This window comes from Ovis aries, chromosome 23 (assembly GCF_016772045.2).
Source record: "Ovis aries strain OAR_USU_Benz2616 breed Rambouillet chromosome 23, ARS-UI_Ramb_v3.0, whole genome shotgun sequence".
Lineage (NCBI taxonomy): Eukaryota > Metazoa > Chordata > Mammalia > Artiodactyla > Bovidae > Ovis > Ovis aries.
Genome location: NC_056076.1, coordinates 40300888 through 40323010, shown reverse-complemented (window position 1 = coordinate 40323010; position 22123 = coordinate 40300888). Strand labels below are relative to the sequence as shown.

The following is a 22123-nucleotide window of genomic DNA, read 5'->3' as shown; positions in this document are numbered from 1 at the left end:
CAAATCCTGAAAGATGATGCTGTGAAAGTGCTGCACTCAATATGCCAGCAAATTTGGAAAACGCAGCAGTGGCCACAGGACTGGAAAAGGCCAGTTTTCATTCCAATCCCAAAGAAAGGCAATGCCAAAGAATGCTCAAACTAACGCACAATTGCACTCATCTCACACGCTAGTAAAGTAATGCTCAAAATTCTCCAAGCCAGGCTTCAGCAATATGTGAACCGTGAACTCCCTGATGTTCAAGGTGGTTTTAGAAAAGGTAGAGGAACCAGAGATCAAACTGCCAACATCCGCTGGATCATGGAAAAGCAAGAGAGTTCCAGAAAAACATCTATTTCTGCTTTATTGACTATGCCAAAGCCTTTGACTGTGTGGGTCACAATAAACTGGAAAATTCTGAAAGAGATGGGAACACCCGACCACCTGACCTGCCTCTTGAGAAACCTGTATGCAGGTCAGGAAGCAACAGTTAGAACTGGACATGGAACAACAGACTGGTTCCAAATAGGAAAAGGTGTACGTCAAGGCTGTATATTGTCACCCTGCTTATTTAACTTATATGCAGAGTACATCATGAGAAACGCTGGACTGGAAGAAACACAAGTTGGAATCAAGATTGCTGGGAGAAATATCAATCACCTCAGATATGCAGATGACACCACCCTTACGGCAGAAAGTGAAGAGGAACTAAAAAGCCTCTTGATGAAAGTGAAAGACGAGAGTGAAAAAGTTGGCTTAAAGCTCAACATTCAGAAAACGAAGATCATGGCATCCGGTCCCATCACTTCATGGGAAATAGATGGGGAAACAGTGGAAACAGTGTCAGACTTTATTTTTTTGGGCTCCAAAATCACCGCAGATGGTGACTGCAGCCATGAAATTAAAAGACGCTTACTCCTTGGAAGGAAAGTTATGACCAACCTAGATAGCATATTCAAAAGCAGAGACATTACTTTGCTGACTAAGGTCCGTCTAGTCAAGGCTATGGTTTTTCCTCTGGTCATATATGGATGTGAGAGTTGGACTGTGAAGAAGGCTGAGCGCCGAAGAATCGATGCTTTTGAACTGTGGTGTTGGAGAAGACTCTTGAGAGTCCCTTGGACTGCAAGGAGATCCAACCAGCCCATTGTGAAGGAGATCAACCCTGGGATTTCTTTGGAGGGAACGATGCTGAAGCTGAAACTCCAGTACTTTGGCCACCTCATGGGAAGAGTTGACTCATTGGAAAAGACTCTGATGCTGGGAGGGATTGGGGGCAGTAGGAGAAAGGGACAACCGAGGATGAGATGGCTAAATGGCATCACGGACTCGATAGACATGAATCTGAGTGAACTCCAGGAGATGGTGATGAACAGGGAGGCCTGGCATGCTGCGATTCATGGGGTCGCAAAGAGACGGACATGACTGAGCGACTGAACTGAACTGATACTGAATCACAGATTTACCTCTTACTCATATAATATACTATGCATCCACTCTGAGACACAATTTTTCGTCCTCTCAAAAAAATGGAACAATAATGCAAGGTTACCATCAAAATTAAGAAAATGTGTTAGCTATTATAATCCTCCTCATCGTCAGATATATCCATATCTATTATTTAACGTACAGCAAATTTTCAAAGAAGAAACTCATTGTATAAATATATTAGTGTTAGTTGGTTGATGATGTCCTCAAGGCTTGTATTCTTTAGTCTAATAGAATATCTTGATAGTTTGAGGAAAAAACTGAAACAGATTTGTAGCAATTAATAATTACCTTGTTGAAGCTCTTAGAATGTCCACTTGTCTATACCACTGACTTAATAATTCACTGAGTACAGAACTTTCATATAATATGCTGTACATTATTATTTTACTTACTATGTGCTATATCTCCAAATAAATCTGAATATAGAGCATTCATCTTATAATTCTTAACATCTCCACACTACCTAACCCAACACAAGATTCTTGGGAGTCCTTCAATAAATACCGAGGTCACAGTGAGTTATCCTCCTAAAGACTGCTGCTCCCCATGACACCAAAAGTTAAATGCATGAGTTTCTGATATTGTTTGACCATGATGTTTTTTTCCCCAAGGGAAGAAAGGAAAACGTTTGCAATTTCTTTTATCACACTATATAAAGCAAAATGCAAACTGGCATGATCCTACAGGCACACAGATTAAAATTAGGCTTTGAGTAATGAAGTATTTTAATTACAAAGTTGATAAGCCGTTCATAACATTGAGGCTATGTTTCTCCAGACTACCTACACTCCCTGATACCCGTAAGCATGCACAGTGCTTATAAAAATGGTGGCTGATATCTGACTGCAAGCAGGAAAAAAATCTGTGTGCTGGCTCGAGTTGGAGACCATCGCACAATGGCTCTGTGGGAAAAATGCTATTCCTCGCCAATATTCTGTCTCCACAGATTCACACCTATTTCCTCTGATATTCATGGTTTGGTTTGAAATTTTTTTTTAAATCATGTTCATGAGTTATTCTGAGCTTCTTCAGTAAAATTCGCTGTCATGAAATTAAAAGATGCTTGCTCCTTGGAAAGAAAGCTGGGACAAACCTAGATGAAGTGAAAGTGACAGCGTGAGTTGTTCAGTCCTGTCTGACTCTTTGCAACCCCATGGACTGTAGCCTGGCCTGCCAGGCTCCTCTGTCCATAGGATTCTCCAGGCAAGAAAACTGGAGTGGGTAGCCGTTCCTTTCTCCAGGGGATCTTCTCAACCCAGGGACTGAACCCAGGTCTTCCTCCTTGCAGGCAGATTCTTTACCGTCTGAGCCACAAAGGAGAAGCATCCCTTTGCTGACAGAGGTCTGTATAATCAAAGCTATGGTTTTTCCAGTAGTCACGTATGGATGTGAAAGCTGGACCATAAAGAAGGCTGAGCACCGAAAAAAACTGATGCTTTCAAATTGTGGTGCTGGAGAAGACTCTTGAGAGTCCCTTGGACAGCAAGGAGATCCAACCAGTCAATCCTAAAAGAAAATAACCCTGCATATACTTGGAAGGCCTGATGCTGAAGCTGAAGCTCCAATACTTTGGCCACCTGATGGGAAGAGCCGACTTCTTGGAAAAGACCCTGATGCTGGGAAAGACTGAAGGTAGGAGGAGAAGAGGGCGACAGAGGGTAAGATGGTTGGATGGCATCACAGACTCAGTGGACATGAGTTTGAGCAAAGTCTGGGAGACAGTGGAGGACAGAGGAACCCGGCATGCTGCAGTCCATGAGGCCACAAAGAGTCAGACATGACTTAGCGACTGAAGAAACAAACAACAACAGAGATAGCTAACAATTATTGGCAGTTACTGTGCAGCAGGCACCACTGAAAGTGCTTTAAAAGGTACTAACTGTTTCAATTCTCCTGACAACCTTATAAGGTAGGTACTACAGTCTGCATTCTACAGATGCGACAGCCAGAGATTAGGGAGAAACGCCCCTGTGCCCATGACTATAACACTGCTGAGGGATTCAGTCTGGACAGCACTCAGACAGTCCATTCTCAGGGCCTCTGCTCTCCACCACCATGCCACTCTGCTCTCATAAAGTAGAATTCAGTAAGTGCTACGAGTTTTAGACAACATTTGAGGAACTCAAAGGAAGGAGAAATGACTCCCTATTAAACTTCAGGGAAGCCCTCAAGGAGAACATACGCAGGATTCAGACAGGCAGATAGAGGCATGTGTGAATTCCAGGCTCCAGGTGAACAAAGCCAAGGAGCCAGGGAGGTGCAGAATCAGGACGGGATGGACAAGGCTCCACTGTGGCGAGTGGTGCACCAGAAGGCTCAGTGGGACGGCCCTTCAGGTACCCCAGAAAGATGCTCTGGGCCTTTAACCACTAGGCCGTGGAAAGCCTCTAAAGTTTCCCTCAGCAAGGTGACATGAGCAGAGACAGTCTTTGGGAAGAGTTATTAGAATTTTTTAAAAGATTAAACCTTCCCCCCCCCCCCAGAAGATCATTTTCCTTACTTCTATAAAAGGTTATTTGGGGATAATAATCCCAAAGTCAAGACATTCTCCATTGGGAAGACTGAAGCTCCAGTGGAACTGAAGCTAACAGGATGAAACTTAACAGGGATGAGAACAAAGTTCTACAACTTCAGCTGCACACGTTTAGGATGACTGCTTTCTGGCATGCGTAGACGTCATATGAAAAAGACAAAGAGATGCTGGCCAAATGGAAGGTGAGTACAAGCCAAGACCATTACATGGACACCAAGAAAACTACATAATTGAGTCTTAAGTCCCATAGATGTACAGAAAGAAAGGGGAGATGGTTGTCCTGAATGCAGCAGAACTGGAATTCTGCTCTGGGCACCACATAGGAGAAGGATGCTGATGTCCAGGACTAAATTCAGAGCAGAGTGGATGAACAGAGATCATCAAGAAGCCACATCACATGTGGAAATGCTGTGGAAGCACTGGAGACATGGAGAAGGCTCCAAGGACGCATGTGGCTTTGAATTATGGTGTTGGAGAAGACTCTGGAGAGTCTGTGGAGAATCCAGTTAATCAAACTCCAGGAGATCAAACCAGTCAATCCTAAAAGAGATCAACCCTGAATATTCATCGGAAGGACTGATGCTGAAATTGAAGCTCCCATTCAGACCCTTCTGATACTCTGGAAATTATACTACTTCCTGAAAAAGTTTAGGATGGGATTGTCTAATATTGATGTCTGGGTTCTGTTTCATAGATTAGAATGCACTTCAAAGGGACTACAACCTCTTACTGGTAAGGGGTCTCCACAGACTTGCCTAATTTCAAAAGAAGGCTGTGCTTTAGGCCTTTTGTTTTGTCAGAAGGACAAAGAGGAGGAGAGCACAAGCAACAGCAGCAGCAAACAGAGATGGATCAAGTGATAAATCCTGGAATATTTGAACTAAAATACACTTAAATATTCACGCGTGTGTGCGGGGTTAATCACTTCAGTCGTGTCTGACTCCTTGTGACCCTATAGACCATAGCCGGCCAGGCTCCTCTATCCATGGGATTCTCTAGGCAAAAATACTGGAGTGGGTTGCCATTCCTCCTCCAGGGAATCTTCCCATCCCAGAGATCAAACCCAAGTCTCTAAGGCCTCCCGGATTGGCAGGTGGGTTCTTTACCACTAGCGCCACCTGGGAAGCACAAAATATTCATACCTACTGAATCATTTGAGGTTGTCAAAGAATGAGAGAAACTAATGTATACCATACTATTACACAAGAAGAATCTTCTGAAGTGCGCACACGCTCTGCTGGCCTCATGACAATTACAGTTATATTGCTACAAAGCCCCTGGCTGACTATTCCTGTCACTCCTGTGGCTGCCTGACACCAGGCTCTCTAACTACCTTCAGCAGGCAGGACTGGCACGTGGTTCCTGTCTCCATAACTCCAAGACTCCTTTCCAAGTTCACGGAAGCACTATTTGGGATTAGCATTGCAACTCATGGAACAAGAAGGAAAACAAGGTAAAAACAACTCTACTATCACCTACTTATTCCGGAAGTTTCCGACAGTTAAATACCATTTCAGTACACAAATAACTGAACCTTCCATCCTTTAAAGCGAAATAATGGACTTTTCTTGTCCCAACTAGTGATTGCTAGACTCCTGGAAAGTCTAAAACAGAGAACTGCATTTAAGCAGGAGATTTTTTTACATATCTGACCCCAATTTTACTGCCTATTTTCATAAGAGAAGGAAAAACAGCTGAAGTCTTTGTGTTAATTTACTTGTCTGTATCTAACAAACGGACAGTGCGTAACAGGGAGCTTCATAGCTCACAGAAACAAGACCTGTTCACCCTGCTCACGTACAAGACCTGAGTCTGTCTGGGACCTGAGCCTTGTAGGCTTGTTATTAATTCATCACCCAAGTTGCCTAGCAATGGAAGTCCACCTCATTAGCACTCACTTGGTCTCGATAGTTTTTCCCCCTTCAATGATCTACAGGCTTCTCTAGCACTAAGAAACGAGACCCTTTCTCTCGATCCTCTGTCCTTCTGTTTAGACAAGTACTTGGAGGCCATGGTTAGTGCTATTTTCTCTGTGAGTGGACTCACCTCCAGAGTGTAGACACCTTCAGAGTGAGCTGAAAGGCTTTTGCGCTCTGTCTCCCAAGACGGCAGTACTCTGCTTCCCGTGTCTTTACCGTAACAATAGCGCACATCTCAACTGAGCTGCCTTCACTCCCTGCTTCTGGAAGATTTCCAGGCAGGGTCTGTGTTTACGTCAGCAAGGCTGACTCAGAACACTACCTCTGGGGGTTTAACTAGGCTTTGAAACACATTCCTGCACTCAGCTCAGCTGGGGTCAGTAGGAGGCCTTCCAGTAAATCTGGTACTTCACTTTTTCATTCTGCTTATTGCAGAGGGACACTGATATCCTTTTAGCTCATCCTCTAAGCTATTTTATTACCTTTCAGATGATTTTTGCTGGGACCTTCTCTATTGGAGCCTTGCATTATTATGCCCACTGCCTTTAGAATTCCTTATCTGCAAAAACTGTGCTTTCTTGGGTAACCTAAGCATTGTTGTTGTTCTGCTTTCCATCTGATTTTTTTTAAACTTTAGGATCATAAAAATTAAGTCCTTTGTTTATATATTTTCAAATCTAAACAGAAGTCCTATCTTGTTAAATTTGCCTTTGATTAGCACAGCTGCTCTTCAATTCATCCCTGGGCTTAGAGTTTAACCAGGGCCTTACCAAATTTGTCAAGATAGAACACGTATGGAGAGGGCAGGGTTGTGATTAGATACAGAACTACAGGGGCTATCACAGTGAAACCATAGGATGTGAAACTGAAAATTATTTATAAATATAAAGCAAATTCCTTATTACTTCCAAGATTCAAAATTACATACTCTTTATTTAGTAATAATCATCAAAGCACAAAAATGGAACTTTATTTTCACAAATAAATGAGTGCATCAAGCTATTTCCACAATCCTAGATATCACACTGAAAACTTATCTCCTGTCATGAACCTTGGTTATGCTTACTACCCCCTGAAATCTATGATAAAACTAAAAAGAAATAAACAAAAAAAAAACAGTATTTCAGTTAAGCAGGCTTTCTTACCACATTCTAATCTAAAAAGAAGTCTCAATGAGGCCAAAGTAGACTTTACCTTTGATGACAAAATACACTAGTAAAACAATTTAAAAACAACAAAAAAACAGACTTGCAAAATATAAAGATGATGCTACTCAAATAAAAAGAATCCAGAACACAGTGAAGCAAATGATTCTAATCCGATTCAAAGGAAATGAATTTCAAATAAACAACAAAACCATTGTCCCTGATTCTTCACTTCCCCCCAAAAGACAACACAGAGGACAAGAAAAGGCAGAAAAAGAAAACAGAAGTGCGGTAAGTAGCCTTGACAAGTGGCTGTACGGACAGCAGTGTTCTAAGAGTTAAACAGGAAACGAGGCAAGCAGACCAAGGAAGTCTTCCGGGGACAGCATGCACTTGTGTTTCTTGAAGTAGACCCTCCGCTTGCATTTAATCAGAACTTTTGGTGTTGTGTGTACTCTAACTCAGGCACCAGTGTCTCAAAGAAGATGCCTAAGAGAAGAGCAGACGGAGGGCAGGAAAAGATCAGAGGAAATGGACAGAGGCAGTCACACAAACCCCAGGCCAGATCAGGGCAGGCACAAAAACAAGAACCCCTTTCTCACCGACATGTCTTCTCTATGAACCAGGCCAAGAGACTCAGCCATTTCCCCTTAGCGCCATTTGCCCCAGCACTGAAATCAGAGGAAAGACTGGTAGCCCCACCAAAGAAATATTTTAATTCCATTAAAGGGTAGAAGAGCTTGCTTGGTTAATGGAGTCTCCCTCAGCAGATGTTTCTGAGATTAGATAATCATCTGGAAAGATTAGATCAGTTTAAATGCTCCCGTGCAAAAACAGGAACTGGAAGCAAAACACCTCCAAGTCATTCATTTTTAAGCATCTATTAAGATCCCATTTTAACCAGTCTTCTCAAATTAGTAACAGGGCGTACCTACTTCCCTTCTATATTTGGGCTTTAGAAACTTACATTCAATAACAAAAATTGTGAAAGGTTCAAAAGTTAACAGTTTACTGTCACTTAATACTATGCACCAATAATCTAATAAAAAAAAACAAAACAAAACAAAACTATGAGCCCCACCCATGCATTCACCGAAAAATGGATTTAAAACAAACAAAAAAGTTACAGCAACTGTCTGCTTTCTCCTTGCCTAAGTGAAAGGAAACAAACAAACAAACAAACAAACAGTTAGCAGAAGGAAGCCTACAGCCCAGAACATTGATTGAGGAAATGCTCTGAAACTTACCTCTTAGCAGGTTAAGAGCATCACGAATGCCATCAAGGGAGACGGACACTCAAAACATCTCTGTGGCCCGGTGTCCTCATGGCCCAGGCGTGGGGAGGCCATCCTCCAGCCCACTGCACCCCCCCACCTGCAGAGTTCTGCCTCCTACTTCACGTGGGAGCCAGGACCTGTCCCGCAGCTGCCTCCAGCTCTGCGGGCCAGAGAAACAAAGGGCTGTGAGGGAGCTTCTCCTCAGAGTGGAGAACAATTCCCAGCGCACGGGAGCTATTTAAAGAGATGGTGCCTGTGAGACCAATGCTGCCTCAGAGCCTTCCTGTTTGTGTCCCGGCTCAAATTTTCATCCATTTCCGAATGAAGACTGTGGAGTGTAATCAGCTCCGAGAAGGCTGAGATTTATGCAAACCCATGAGGTGTGCAAGGGTGATTTTTAGAAAGGGTTTTTCCCTTTCCTTCTCTTCTCCACTAAGTAGATAGGAGGCTTTATTAAAAGCACTTTGAAAGTCAAAAGCAAAACCTGTACCTGTTGTGATCTGGTAAAAGTTGTTCCAACTCCTGAAAGCTTCTTAACCTGAAGTGTAGAAAGGAAAGACTGTGTGGATGATTGATCCAATGTCTATCAAGTAAGAACGCGGAGAAAAACCATGAGATTCACGGTCAGAAAGCAAGGGTTTGATTCAAAAAACCTTCACCGATTACTAGCTAGCCTTTAGTAAAGAAATGCACCCAATCTCTCTGGGCTTCAGTTTCTTTGTCTGAATAAATAGGACCGATAACACATGCACTGTATGTCTGCTTTTGAGAACTGCATAAGATGACTGGAAAAGACCCCACACTGGGCTTCGATAAAGTAAGAGCACGCAGTCATTACATCATGGCGCCCAGATGCCCAGTGGCTGTTACAGACATTATTAGTAGCTGGGTAAAAACAGATAAGCCTGGCGGGCTACAGTCCATGGGGTCGCAAAAGAGTCAGACACAACTCGGTGACTAAACAACAACAACAAAAACAGTGAATACCTCTCACTTTTCTCCAAAATTATACAAAATATAAACTATACAAAATTATACAAAATATTGTTTGCCTGTGGGCTGGCTGCCTCCCCACTGGCACCCAGGCTGCCAGAGAGTCAAAGGCTTCACTAGGAATGCTAGTTTTTAACAATAGTCCCAGTACCCAGAACACTTTCCCACATATAGTAACATGCAATAAATAATTGCTAAATAAATGAATAGATAAATGCAACATTTCGGGCAAAATCAAGCACAAAGCTCTGCACATGGTAAACCTGTAGCAAGTATGTATCACATTAGTGAATGTACAACCATTCTTTTTTTTAATAGAAAAACATCCCAGGAAAAATGTAATGGGATAGAATTTTAAGACAAGTTGGAACTCTGAAAAACATTTTAGATAAATATGACTGTATGTTTTATTAGATCACCCAGTTCTAAATACATTATTAAGATGGTTCTTGAAGTGAAGTGAAGTTTAAGTGTTAGTCGCTCAGTCATGTTCCACTCTACAACTCCATGGACTGTAGCCTGCCAGGTTTCTCTGTCCATGGAACTCTCCAGGCAAGAATACTGGAGTGGGTTGCCATGCCCTTCTCCAGGGGATCTTCTCCACCCAGGGATCGAACCTGGGTCTCCTGCATTACAGGCAGATTCTTTACCATCTGAGACACCAGGGAAACCCACAAACTTCTTACTCATGGATTAAGGATTTCAAGAAAAAACTCAGCTAAACATTTTCAGCAAATTAATTCATATTGGATACTGTACCTAATATCCACAAACTTTTTATCTCGTGGATACTAGGTACAATATCCAACGTGAATTAATTCGCTGAAAAAGTTTAGCTTAATTTGTTCCTAAAATCCTTCCTCGGGCCTGTTTTTGTTCAAAGTGGAAACTCTCTTTCTTTTGTTGCCCTTTAAGTCAGAGCTTGGTGGTGATGGGATTTGATGAGAACTCATTGATTTTTTTAAGAGCATTACCCAGACAAGAAGGCTAGAGATGCGCGGTCCTTTGTGGCTCTTATGATCTGAGTGCTGATGTTTAATATAACAACGTGCCTGGATACAGGACAGTCATGGGGACCTGGAACAATAGATTTCGTTTTGAGCCTTCACATTATTGCCTGAATCCAGGTCAGGCTAGTTCAGGTCACTAGAAACTAAAAATCAATTCTTTGATGGCTGCTCATTAATCTATTATGTGTAAGGAAGAAAGCAACTTGAGTGGATATTTGTTCATTCTATAAAATTGCCAGGAGAGGCAAGATCCTGAATCTTAAAAGATCCTGTGAAACGTAATCTCCTCTTCGAAGGGTTTCTCTTGCTTTGCTTAAGAAATAGGACCCCACTTCCAAGTTTCTCTTTCCTTCTCTGCACTCTTTCTGGCTCCTGCTTTACAGACAGAATAAGAGCTGACCTACTACAGGTCTTTCCACAAATGTTAAAAGTGGAATATCAAGATTTAAAGTTGCTCACTTTGAATGAAGTCATTTTAGTTCCAAAATATGAGGAAGCATCTCGTGATCACTGAACCTGAAAGTTCTACAGGTTTTGGCCAGCGAAGAAGAATCTCTGAAGAACAGAGTCACGACCAAATAAAAACAGAGTTTATTACCTTTAATAACTGTCTGTTCGGTTTTTCTAAGTTAGAATTTTAGACACTGATGATAAGGCTTTCTATATCCCTCTTCCTCCTCTCATGGCGTCCCCCATACTAGAGGCATTTTTAATTGAGTAATTAAAGATTTAAAGAAGTTTCTAAATTGACTTCTGACAGCTTCCAGCAACAAGGATTTCTCACCTTACCTGTAGCTTCCAGTCTAATAAATATCAGTCTACATGGAGTTTGTGAGTTCAGCCCTGAGGGTTTTCAAGGGAGGCTTAAATGCCTCCAAAAACATGCATGATTGTGGGGAGCAGGGGGTGAACTGTGGAAACTACCATCCAGTTGTCAAGTTTCTTCTTCATCTAATGAAGAAAGAACCTCTTTACGCAGTTCTTTGAGAAGTTCTAATAACCTCCCCCTTCCCTGGGGGAGCAGATGCACCCTGCTAGCTGTTTTCTATAAAAGTTTTATTGCCCCAGTTATTAATACTAACAGACTTAGCCAAGGTATCATTGCGTATGGTTAATGAATAAAAAGAAAACTTCAAGTTACTGATTACAGGGTCTCCTTATGCTTATTTCTATCATTATTTGAGACTATATATCTCATTTGAATTAATATTTATCTAATGCTACAGAAAGCACAAAAATCAATCTGGTAAGGGACAAGAATTTACAGGCATGGCTAACAGGAGCAAATATCACAGAACACATTATCCCAAAGACTATCATTACTAGGTATAATAAACTGGACAACAGAACAATAATGAATATTTCCTTTCTGCCATCTGTTGTTTTATAGGACAGCACATTTCCTGTCAGCTGACTCTAATGAGTAAAACAAAGTCACATTGAAAGATTAATCTTATTGATAAGGATGCATTTTGATGGCAATTAATTCTAAGAGGTTAGGACTATTTCTTTTCCAAAATGAGGAACGAAGAAGATACTATTTCTCCCTCTTTTCCTCCCTCTCAACTGGCTGTTGGGTAAGAGCTCCATTAAACGCTTTGAAGACATAATGTTCTTATCCTCCATCAATTCACGAACTGGCGAGACAGGTACAGAAACATCAAGTACAAGGTCCAGTTCAGTTCAGTTCAGTCACGTCCGACTCTTTGTGACCCCATGAATAGCAGCAGGCCAGGCCTCCCTGTCCATCACCAACTCTCGGAGTTCACTCAGACTAGTATGTAGTAAAAGAGAAAAGGATCACCAAAGGTCAAGAGTGCAAGGGAGGAGACGGGAAGGACACAGGGTCAAGGGCTTTGTCACTTCCAAGCTGCTTGATCTTCCAGAAACTTCATCCCTCTAAGCCTCACTTTCCTCGTGGGTAAAACAGAGATCATACTAGTATCTGCTTCCCAGGGCTCTGATGAAAATTAAATGAATGTATGAATTCATTTCACAGCCTGTGTGGCAGCTGAGCCTGTGGACTGAGTGTACGACTTTGGGGGAAGGATGTCTGAACAGCACAGCTCTATGACTTCCACATTTTAGGACAAAGGGCATACCCAAGGACAGACAGAGAGATTTTTTTGAAGATAAAAAGCTAAATAAATTCATAAGAAGACCCTGACAATCCTAAATGTGCATTCAGTGAAACAAAAGGCTTCAAAATATTTGAAGTAAAAACTCTTGGAACGGAAATCCCAGTAACAGTTGAAGAGTTCAATACTCCACACTCAGCAACAACACACAGAATGAGACAGAAAATCAAGAAAAAGAGAAAACTTAAATAGCATCAACCCAACCAACTTCATGGATATTTTTAGAATACTCTTATCCAAAAGAGCAGAATATATATTCTCTTTAAGTTCACAAGGAGTATCACCGAGATAAATCATATGCCAAATCACAAAACAAAGCTTTATAAATTCTGAAGGACTGAACTCATACAAAGTGTGTTTTCTGATGACAAAGAAAGTCATTTAGAAATCAGAAAATAAAAATATCTACAAAATTCCTCAATATTGAAAGTTAAAGGACACACTTTTAAAAAACCCATATAGCAAAGAAGAAATCCCAAGGGAAATCAGAAAATATTTTTAACTGAATAATAAGAAAACTACAACATATCAATATTAGTAGGATACTGCTAAAGCAATCCTTAGAGGGTATTTTATAGCATTAGGTTATTAAAATGGAAGACAGGTCTATAATGAATGACCTAAGCTTCTATCTTAGTAAGCTAGTAAAAGAAGAACAAATTAAGCCCAAAATAAATCAAAGAAATAATTGAGATAAGAATGAACAAAAATTAATGCAAGAAAGATTAAACAGAGGAAAGATAGAGAAAAATTATTTAAAAGCTGGGTTTGGGAAAAGATGAACAGAAATGGTAAATTTGTAGCTATTTTATCAAGAAGAGAGAAGACAAAAATTAGCAGTATTAGGAAAAGAAAAAGAGGATGGCCCTAAAAATCCTCAAGATAGAAAATGGATATTAATGGCATACTACAAACAACTATGGGTTTCCACAGTGGCTCAGTGCTAAAGAATCCTCCTGCAATGCAGGAGACACAAGTTTGATCCCTGAGTTGGAAAGAGCCCCTGGAGGAGGGCATGGCAACCTACTCCAGTATTCTTGCCTGGAAAAATCCCATGGACAGAGGAGCCTGGTGGGGTCACAAAAGAGTCAGACACAACTGAGAGACTAAACAACAACAACAATAAGCAACTATAACCCAAGAAAGTCAACAACCTACATGCAATGGACAGATTCCTTGAAAGACACAAACTACGAAAATTGACAGCAGAAGAAATGGAACCTACCTATATTCCTGTTGAACACTGACTGATGATTTCACTCTACTTTTCACACAGCAGTAATTTATTCAGAGATAAATGAAAACTAGCCTCACCAGTGTCATAACCTCAGCTTCAAAAGTTCTTATGCCAATGAAAATTAAAAACCTGAAAGATACCGCATGGTTACAGATACAGCAGGAAGGGAAAATGAAGAGTGAATGAATACAGCCAAAGTCATAGCACTTGCATAATTAGAGCAAAATTATTATTATTTAATACTCTTAATTACAAGTAGGTTTTAAAAGAAGTTTTAGTATGTGTCTAGATCTCAACCCATCTCTTTTTCGGAATTAAAAAGTTTGGAAGTGAAAGCGTATCTTCCATCACAACACAAATGGTCCTGAGCAGATTCCTAGGAAGGAAAGAAGCAAGGTGATTGACAGGAGGAAGTGTGTTTTGAGTCCAGGAGAGCAAATAGTTCTTGTTTGCTGCAAACCGTGAACAGCCAGCTTTGACTATTAGCAGCTATGTGCCAATGATTACTAACTCAACTGCATAGTGAGGGCAGGAAGTCACAGGATGACTGTTGCTTTTATGCTGTACTTCTACTAAAACTTGATTTTATTGCCCATTTCCAATAGCTCTTGGGCTTGGGTGGTAAACAACAGCCTTTTAGTAATTCTGCAAAGGATACAGCTGGTGAGAAAAATGTAATCACATATGTATCCAACAAGGAAGAACAAATGAAAACAAAACAGGATTCTCCACTCACAAGTCAAACAAGTTATGTGCCTTACCTAAGAGGCTTGTCTTTAAATTCTAATCATTACTGATCATTAATAAGTGAAACATTTTATATTTCTCAAGTGTTTATATTTCTTATATTGGGAAGTCAAACAATAGGCTAGAGTTTTCATAGGGAGATATGTACAATCAAGACGTCATGCAGGCTTAAAATAATGACAATAATAATAAAACTCTTTAGGTGTTTGCTAGGTTCTGATTAGGTATTTTAAGTGCTTTACATGTACTAACTAATCTCATACTCTGTACCACCCAATGAGATTGAACTGCTACTTCCATCATTTTACAGATCAAGAAATAGAAGCACAGAGAGGTTATGTAACTTGCCCAGGATTGCACAGCTAGGCTCTCATGCTGTAAAAACTGAAGAATAATTTCCCAATGTGCCAGTTACTACCTCTGCTTTTACATTACAAGAATTAACATTTTTACACTTTTTTTTTCTTTTTTACTTCTGCGAATGACAATTTTTGCCTGTATGGTTTTACACTGAATCAGGAAAAATACAGTATGAGGAAACAGTACTACAATACAGGTCTGCGAGCTTCTCAGTAGCAGGCCATTTGCTGGGATGAAGAGCATTTTCAATAATACAGGAGCACACTCCCAAGGCAACAAGCCCATCTGTGAGCAGTGTAGTGAGAAGGTGTTAACATTAAAAGGCAAGCAAGGTGGAGCTGAGACCAGCGCAGCTCCCTGTCTTCCCCGACCCAGAGGAGAAAGAAATCAATTCAGTCTCAAAAACAAAACTTAATGAACCCCCACATCTTGGAATGAGCAAAGGATGTGACATCTGTCTACAGAAACTTGTCCTGGAAACTCGATCTGTAAGACGAGAAAAATCGTACTTGCTCAAGTATTCTCTTTGAGTAGAAGACCTACAAGGAAGATGCAATCACTAGCTGATGTTTACATGACTTCTGGAAGGGAAGGGAAAACACTAAACATTTATCGAGCCCCCAGGTTGAGCCAAACACTGTTATGTCGTTCCCATTTCACCTGATTAAATCTTGACAGTGTATCCAGAAGGCATTATTCTCCCCATTCCTAAGGTATAGCAAAACTGAGGACAAAAGAGGTTATATGAAGTGCAAGCAATAGACGTTAGAGAAAATTCTGTACCTCAAACCAGATAACAGAGTCTAGTTCAGCAGGTAAAGAATCTGTCTGCAATATAGGAGACACAGGTTCCATCCCTTGGTTGGAAAAATCCCCTGGAGTAGGAAATGGCAACCCACTCTAGTATTCCTGCCTGGAGAATTCCATGGACAGAGGAGCTTGGCAGGCTATGGTCCATTGGGTTGCAAAGAGTCAGACACGACTGAAGCAATTTAGCACATGATTTAGCAAGATTAAGATTAAGAAATTAACTCATATATAAATCTTACTGTGTGGCAGTAATTGTTCTAAGGTCTTTGCTTATAGTGATGTCTTTAATCCTCATAAGTCTGTGAGATTAATTCTGCTATTAAAATTATCCCCAGTGAGGAAACTGAGCAACTGAAGAGCTAAATAACTTGCCAAAGTCAGTAGCAAAGCCAGAAAAATGTTCTTCAACACTGATTTGGTTCTTTTAAAGCTAACAGAGGGGAATTCCCTGGAAGTTCAGTGCTTACGACTCCATGCTCTCTCTTCCGGGGCTATGGGTTTGCATGCCGGTCAGGGACCTAAGATCTAGCAATTTGGGATAAATAAAAACCTGGATCTCTCCAGGTTCAGGACACCTCAGCCCTCTTCAGGATGAGAGTCACTTCATCACTGAGACTGAGTTTAAAGATTAACCTTTTGGTATCTTTCTGCATTCTTGCCTACAAAAATAACGTCTGCTCAGCAGATTAATTGAATAAATAAAATGAAAGAAGTCCACTTTAAAAAAAAAAAAAAACGCTAACAGACTTGATCATTTCAATACTGGAGAGGCTGAAAGTGAAACTGGTATAGGACCGAAATGGCCCGATTCCTTTGTAACCAATATATGAACCCCGATAATTGAGACATATACTAATTTAACTGATTTTTGTGTTTCTTGATAATACAGGAAAACTACTGAAACGTCGTCCCAGAATGATACTCATTTTAGAAAACATAGGATGCATTTCAGAGCATCTGGGCTCAGGCATAGTATGACCATATGTGCTGGCTTGTTTAGAAAAATCCCAGTTTATACCTGCTGTAAACAGTGAAAGACTATTTTTCTTGGGCTCCAAAATCACGATGGACAGTGAGTGCAGCCATGAAATTAAAAGACACTTGCTCATTGGAAGAAAAGCTATGACAAACCTAGACAGCGTATTAAAAAGCAGAGATATCACTTTGCTGACAAAGGTCGGTATAGTTGAAGCTAGTACTGGTGTTTCCAGTAGTCGTGTATAGATGTGAGAGTTGGACCATAAAGAAGGTTAAGCACAAAAGAATTGATGCTTTCAAACTGTGGTGCTGGAGAAGACTCTGAGAATCCCTTGGACTGCAATGAGATCAAACCAGTCAATCCTAAAGGAAATCAACCCTGATTATTCATTAGAAGGACTTATGACCAACCTAGATAGCATATTAAAAAGAAGAGACATTACTTTGCCAACAAAGGTCTGTCTAGTCAAGGCTATGGTTTTTCCAGTGATCATTTATGGATGGTGAGAGTTGGACTATAAAGTAAGCTGAGCACCAAAGAATTGATGCTTTTGAACTGTGGTGCCGGAGAAGACTCTTGAGAGTCCCTTGGACTGCAAGGAGATCCAACCAGTCCATTCTAAAGGAGATCAGTCCTGGGTGTTCATTGGAAGGACTGATGTTGAAGCTGAAACTCCAATACTTTGGCCACCTGATGCGAAGAGCTGACTCATTCGAAAAGACCCTGATGCTGGGAAAGATTGAGGGCAGGAGGAGAAGGGGACGACAGAGGATGAGATGGTTGGATGGCATCACTGACTCGATGGACATGGGTTTGGGTGAACTCTGGGAGTTGGTGATGGACAGGGAGGCCTGGTGTGCTGCGGTTCATGGGGTCACAAAGAGTCGGACATGACTGAGCGACTGAACTGAATTGATGCTGAAGATGAAGCTCCAATACTTTGGCCACCTGATGCGAAGAGCCAGCTCATTGGAAAAGACCCTGATACTGGCAAAGATAGAAGGCAGGAGGAGAAGGAGACGACAAAGGATGAGATGGCTGGATGGCATTATGGACTCAACGGACAGGAGTTTGAGCAAGCTCAGGGAGATGGTGAAGGACAGGGAAGCCTGGCGTGCCATAGTCCATGGGGTCGCAAAGGGTCAGACACAACTCAGCAACTGAACAACAATACCTGCTGTTCAGACATGATCAGATAGCACTTGCTTTCACTTTCAAAAGTGTCCCATTTTGGACAATAAAGTATATAGTCATCTCACTTCGGCACAACCAGTGGAACTGGCACAAGTCAAACTGCACAAGATTCAGAGCCAATCTTCTGTTCATATGATTTTCAAATCATTTTTTTTCAGCAACTCCAGAAGCTATTGGTCTATGCCAACAACAACCCGCCCTTGGTTCACTGTTCACTGTTAGTACTGACTCTTTTATCTTTATGTACATTTTTGTTTGTTTGTTTCATGGTCCCATCTCCATGCTTTCTATTTAACAATAATTTTCCACTTAGTTTTTCCTACCAATAAAATTAATTAGGATTACTGATAAACTCGAAAACTTCTACAAGGCAAAACCAATACAAAACAAACACCCTCCATCCCCAATTCAAAACATACCTAATTTTAAAACTTTCTGGGCACCTAAAGCCACGTAGCGTTGTCTCTATAAACGCTAGTTTAACATCGTATCTGCTTGCAAAAGAGAGAGTTCTACTGACCTTTCCGTCTCAAACATTTTACAGATTTGGTACATCACCACAGGAATTTCAAATGATCTCACATTCACCTTCTGAGAATCAGAATCTGTATGAAAACTGTTCTGTGTTGCACTTGGTTTAAATAATTCTGATTCTTTCATCTCCTCATCCGAAAATCTGTCATTTTTACCATCATGAGCTCAGGAGTCCTCTTCTCCGTTTCTCTTTTTTTCTGCCTCTTCCTACCTTCAAACACTTCATTTCCCTCTGGCTCTTTGGCCAAGTTACTGTCTTTCCTCCTCCAATACTTCCCAGTCTATGACGACCACTCAAATGACATTTCTGTCCTTAAAGATTCCATTGTTACTTTCAAGAAACAAGTAGCTATTCAGTTTCACTCTCTGACACTGTGCTTCCAGTAACACCCCCAACTTGGCAACTGCCTTAGTAGGCCTATGCTGTCTCCTTATCACTTTATAATTCTTCTGAAAAATTACTTACCTTTGGACTCCTGGCCTCTCCACACTTGGATCAAAATTATCCACTCAGATAGAGTCTCCTTGGGAAACAACTGACAATAAAGTTTCCCAGCTCCTGGCCTTCCCTCACCTTATTGTTTATGAAGATCCTTGGGCAACTGGGATCTACAGAAGGAAGGGAGGAGATCCCTGCCCTCCATTCATAGAAGATTGGTTTACGTGTCCTGAAGCACTGGACTGCACGGCTTTACTCTGACCTTGGTCCACACAGTCACTGATGCTGGAAGGTACAGTCACAACTAGTCATCATGGAGCCAATGGAAAGTTGCACTATGCCAGTGTGAGTCAGGATGATGGAGACAACAGCCTACCATGCCCTGCTTAGGGACTTACACGTCTTAACAGCGTTCTCTCTTTCCGAGCCAGCACGGGTTCTTTAGATCTTAGTATTTAAATTCACCCTGATTATGATACCCAAAATTGAACCATATTCATCTTTAATTTCCACTAAATGGCCTCAACTATCCAAGGAAGTTTAATCTCAGCGTGATAATGATGTATCATTTAGAGGTTTCCCTATAAAAGTTGGATGTGTGGTACCTTCTTGGGAGAAATTGCTGTAAGGTTTGAAGATTACATTTAATAGAAGTGAATTTCATTAAAGATGTAAGGAAAGTAATTACAGCTTCAGAGTCACATGGTCAAAGACAAATTGTACATTCCATTCTATAATAATGTTTTAAACAGACATTTCTTCCTAACTATCTGTTACCTTGCTCCTTCACGACAATGGTCTTATTTGTGATAAGTAGATATCCAGAACAGAGCTGGAGTCCTTGCAAACAGAGAATCAATTGTATCACGTATTTTAGAGCTACTGAGGTGATACTTAAGATAAGCACATGTTCACTAACACGTAGACCAGAATTTGACCAAATCTCAATCATGAAAAATGAGTACGTCTCTGTGTGTCAGCTTTACTATTAACACTCCTACAGGAACTGCAGCAAACTCTTTGTCTTTTATGGACAGAGACAGTATTTACCGAGACAAAATCGGTATGCTTGGGGTGAACTGTTTCTTACTAGAGTCAGAAACATGCAGAAGACAGAGCTCTGGGAAGACCATCAGATTTCAAGCTTTAAAACAACAAAAAGAAGACACCTCAAATCATTCCACTTCATTTCTCCAAATGTTATCCTTTCAACTGTCTTAAAAACATTCATTTTACTAAAAGTAATTTTTAAAGATCACTCTCTAACTAAGCCACATACTATGTGAGGTTTCACGTATCGTATTCTTCCAACTATGGGCTGCATTTACTGAATAAGCTGAAAATTCACAGTGTGATATAGAATGAATCGTAGGACTGCACTATCCCTAAGAATCACAAACAAACACAAGGGACAGAGAAGAAAAAAAGGAACTCGATTTCAATTTGGTTTCACTGAAAACACGATACTTGCTCTTACTGTCACTTTACATTAGATAGAATAGAAATGTCTACACAAAATTTTTGAAAGGCTAATCTGAAGATTTATTTCTAATTAGACACAAGCAGTGACTCTCACATCAAATTAATTTTTTACTTTGACCTTTTACAACTGCAATACTGTATTGAAAGTATGTAGAAACATTTAACAGTTTCTTTCAAGAACACTTTCCTTTAAAAAAAAAAAAAAAAAAACTAGGAAATCAGCCCTCAGGTACCATTTCACACGGGGCACCTGGGTATCCACAAGGCTCTTATTTCTCTGTGCCCTCCCAAATCACAGCCTCGACGCAGCATCGCTTGACTAAGTGGCACTTCTGTAAGATACAAAAGCTACTGATTTATTAAGAGAGGCCTGAAGGAGATCAGCCCTGGGATTTCTTTGGAAGGAATGATGCTAAAGCTGAAACTCCAGTACTTTGGCCACCTCATGCGAAGAGTTGACTCACTGGAAAAGACTCTGATGCCGGGAGGGATTGAGGGCAGGAGGAGAAGGGGACGACAGAGGATGAGATGGCTGGATGGCATCACAGACTCGATGGATGTGAGTCTGAGTGAACTCCGGGAGTTGGTGATGGACAGGGAGGCCTGGCGTGCTGCGATTCATGGGGTCGCAAAGAGTCGGACAGGACTGAGCGACTGAACTGAACTGAAGTGAGGCTCTATTTTCACTTCACCCAACACTCCTATGCATAGTGCTTATCACAACAATAGAAAAAATCATCCTCCATCAGTGAGTCAAAGACAAAGCAGACAGAATGATTATGCGCATATAAAGAGGGAAAAATAAATGCTCGTCCTGGTGGGATGCTACTGAGGCACCTCCCAGGTGTCTGCCCTCTGCGTTCCTGAATTGTGGCCAAGATGATCAAGACGTGCTGGGAGGAAGGAGCCACAGCGTGGTCACCTGTCGGTGCTCCTCCACTGAGGCGGCAGAGCCTGGGAGTCACCATGCTGCGATTCCAGCTAAGAACCGGCCTGGCACCGGGTGAGGGGTTTCCAGAGCCCACCACACAGAGTCCCTTCTGTTTAGACAACATCCTCACGGTGCAGGGGCTGGAGGGGGCTCAGCAACCGGCCCTACTGAGCCGGGAACCTGTGTTACACTGCACGAAGTCTGTATTCACTGAAGACACGAATGGTCTCGGACGCAGAGAAAAAAGACTGTGAGAGACACAGGATCAGCGGGCATGCGTACTAAGTCGATCAGTCTCATCTGACTCTTTGCGACCCCATAGACTGTAGCCCGCCAGGCTCCTCTGTCCATGGGATTCTCCAGGCAAGAATACTGGAGTGGGTTGCCATGCCCTCCTCTAGGGGATCTTCCTGACCCAGGGATTGAACCCGAGTCTCTTAAGTCTCCCGCGTTGGCAGGCAGAGTCTTTACCACTACTGCTCTCTAGGAAGCTCAGAGACAGGATTAGAAGCAAGCTCAAATTTGAAAGTCAAGCTCTAAGCCTTGGTCTACCTGTGATACCAGTGATGCAATCTGAACAAATAAGGTCTGTTTCACTTCACTGTCTGATTTTGGGTCTGGGCCGTGCTGTGCTTAGTCGCTCAGTCCTGTCCTACTCTGTGACTCCACACACTGTAGCCGCCAGGCTCCTCTGTCCATGATGATACCCCAGGCAAGAATACTGGAGTGAGTGTCATGCCCTGCTCCAGGGGACCTTTCCAACCCAGGGATCGAACCCGTGTCTCCTGCACTGCAGGTGGATTTTTCACTGTCTGAGCCACCAGGGAAGCTTGAATTTGGGTCTGAGGACCCAATAATTTATAACACTCACAGTCTTTTGAAACAGTTTCAGAAACTGTGGTTATTCAATTCAGTACGGGAAAGA

At 41.5% G+C, this 22123-nt stretch overlaps 1 protein-coding gene across 11 annotated transcripts in view; it reads right to left on the bottom strand.

The window, feature by feature from the left end:
* Nucleotides 1–22123, bottom strand: part of ARHGAP28 (Rho GTPase activating protein 28) — a 142370-nt gene that overhangs the window by 98800 nt on the left and 21447 nt on the right. For 4 of the 11 annotated variants that reach the window (XM_042239678.2, XM_060405458.1, XM_060405462.1 and 1 more), the window contains exon 1: nucleotides 6050–6198. The exons of 5 other annotated variants lie outside the window; for them this stretch is intronic. In XM_042239678.2, coding sequence (XP_042095612.1) covers nucleotides 6050–6156 — 107 coding nt within the window. In that variant the 5' untranslated portion in view covers nucleotides 6157–6198. Of the gene's footprint in view, nucleotides 1–6049; nucleotides 6199–7669; nucleotides 7747–22123 lie in introns of those variants that run through there. 2 more of the 11 variants (XM_060405457.1, XM_060405461.1) reach the window with 1 other exon arrangement.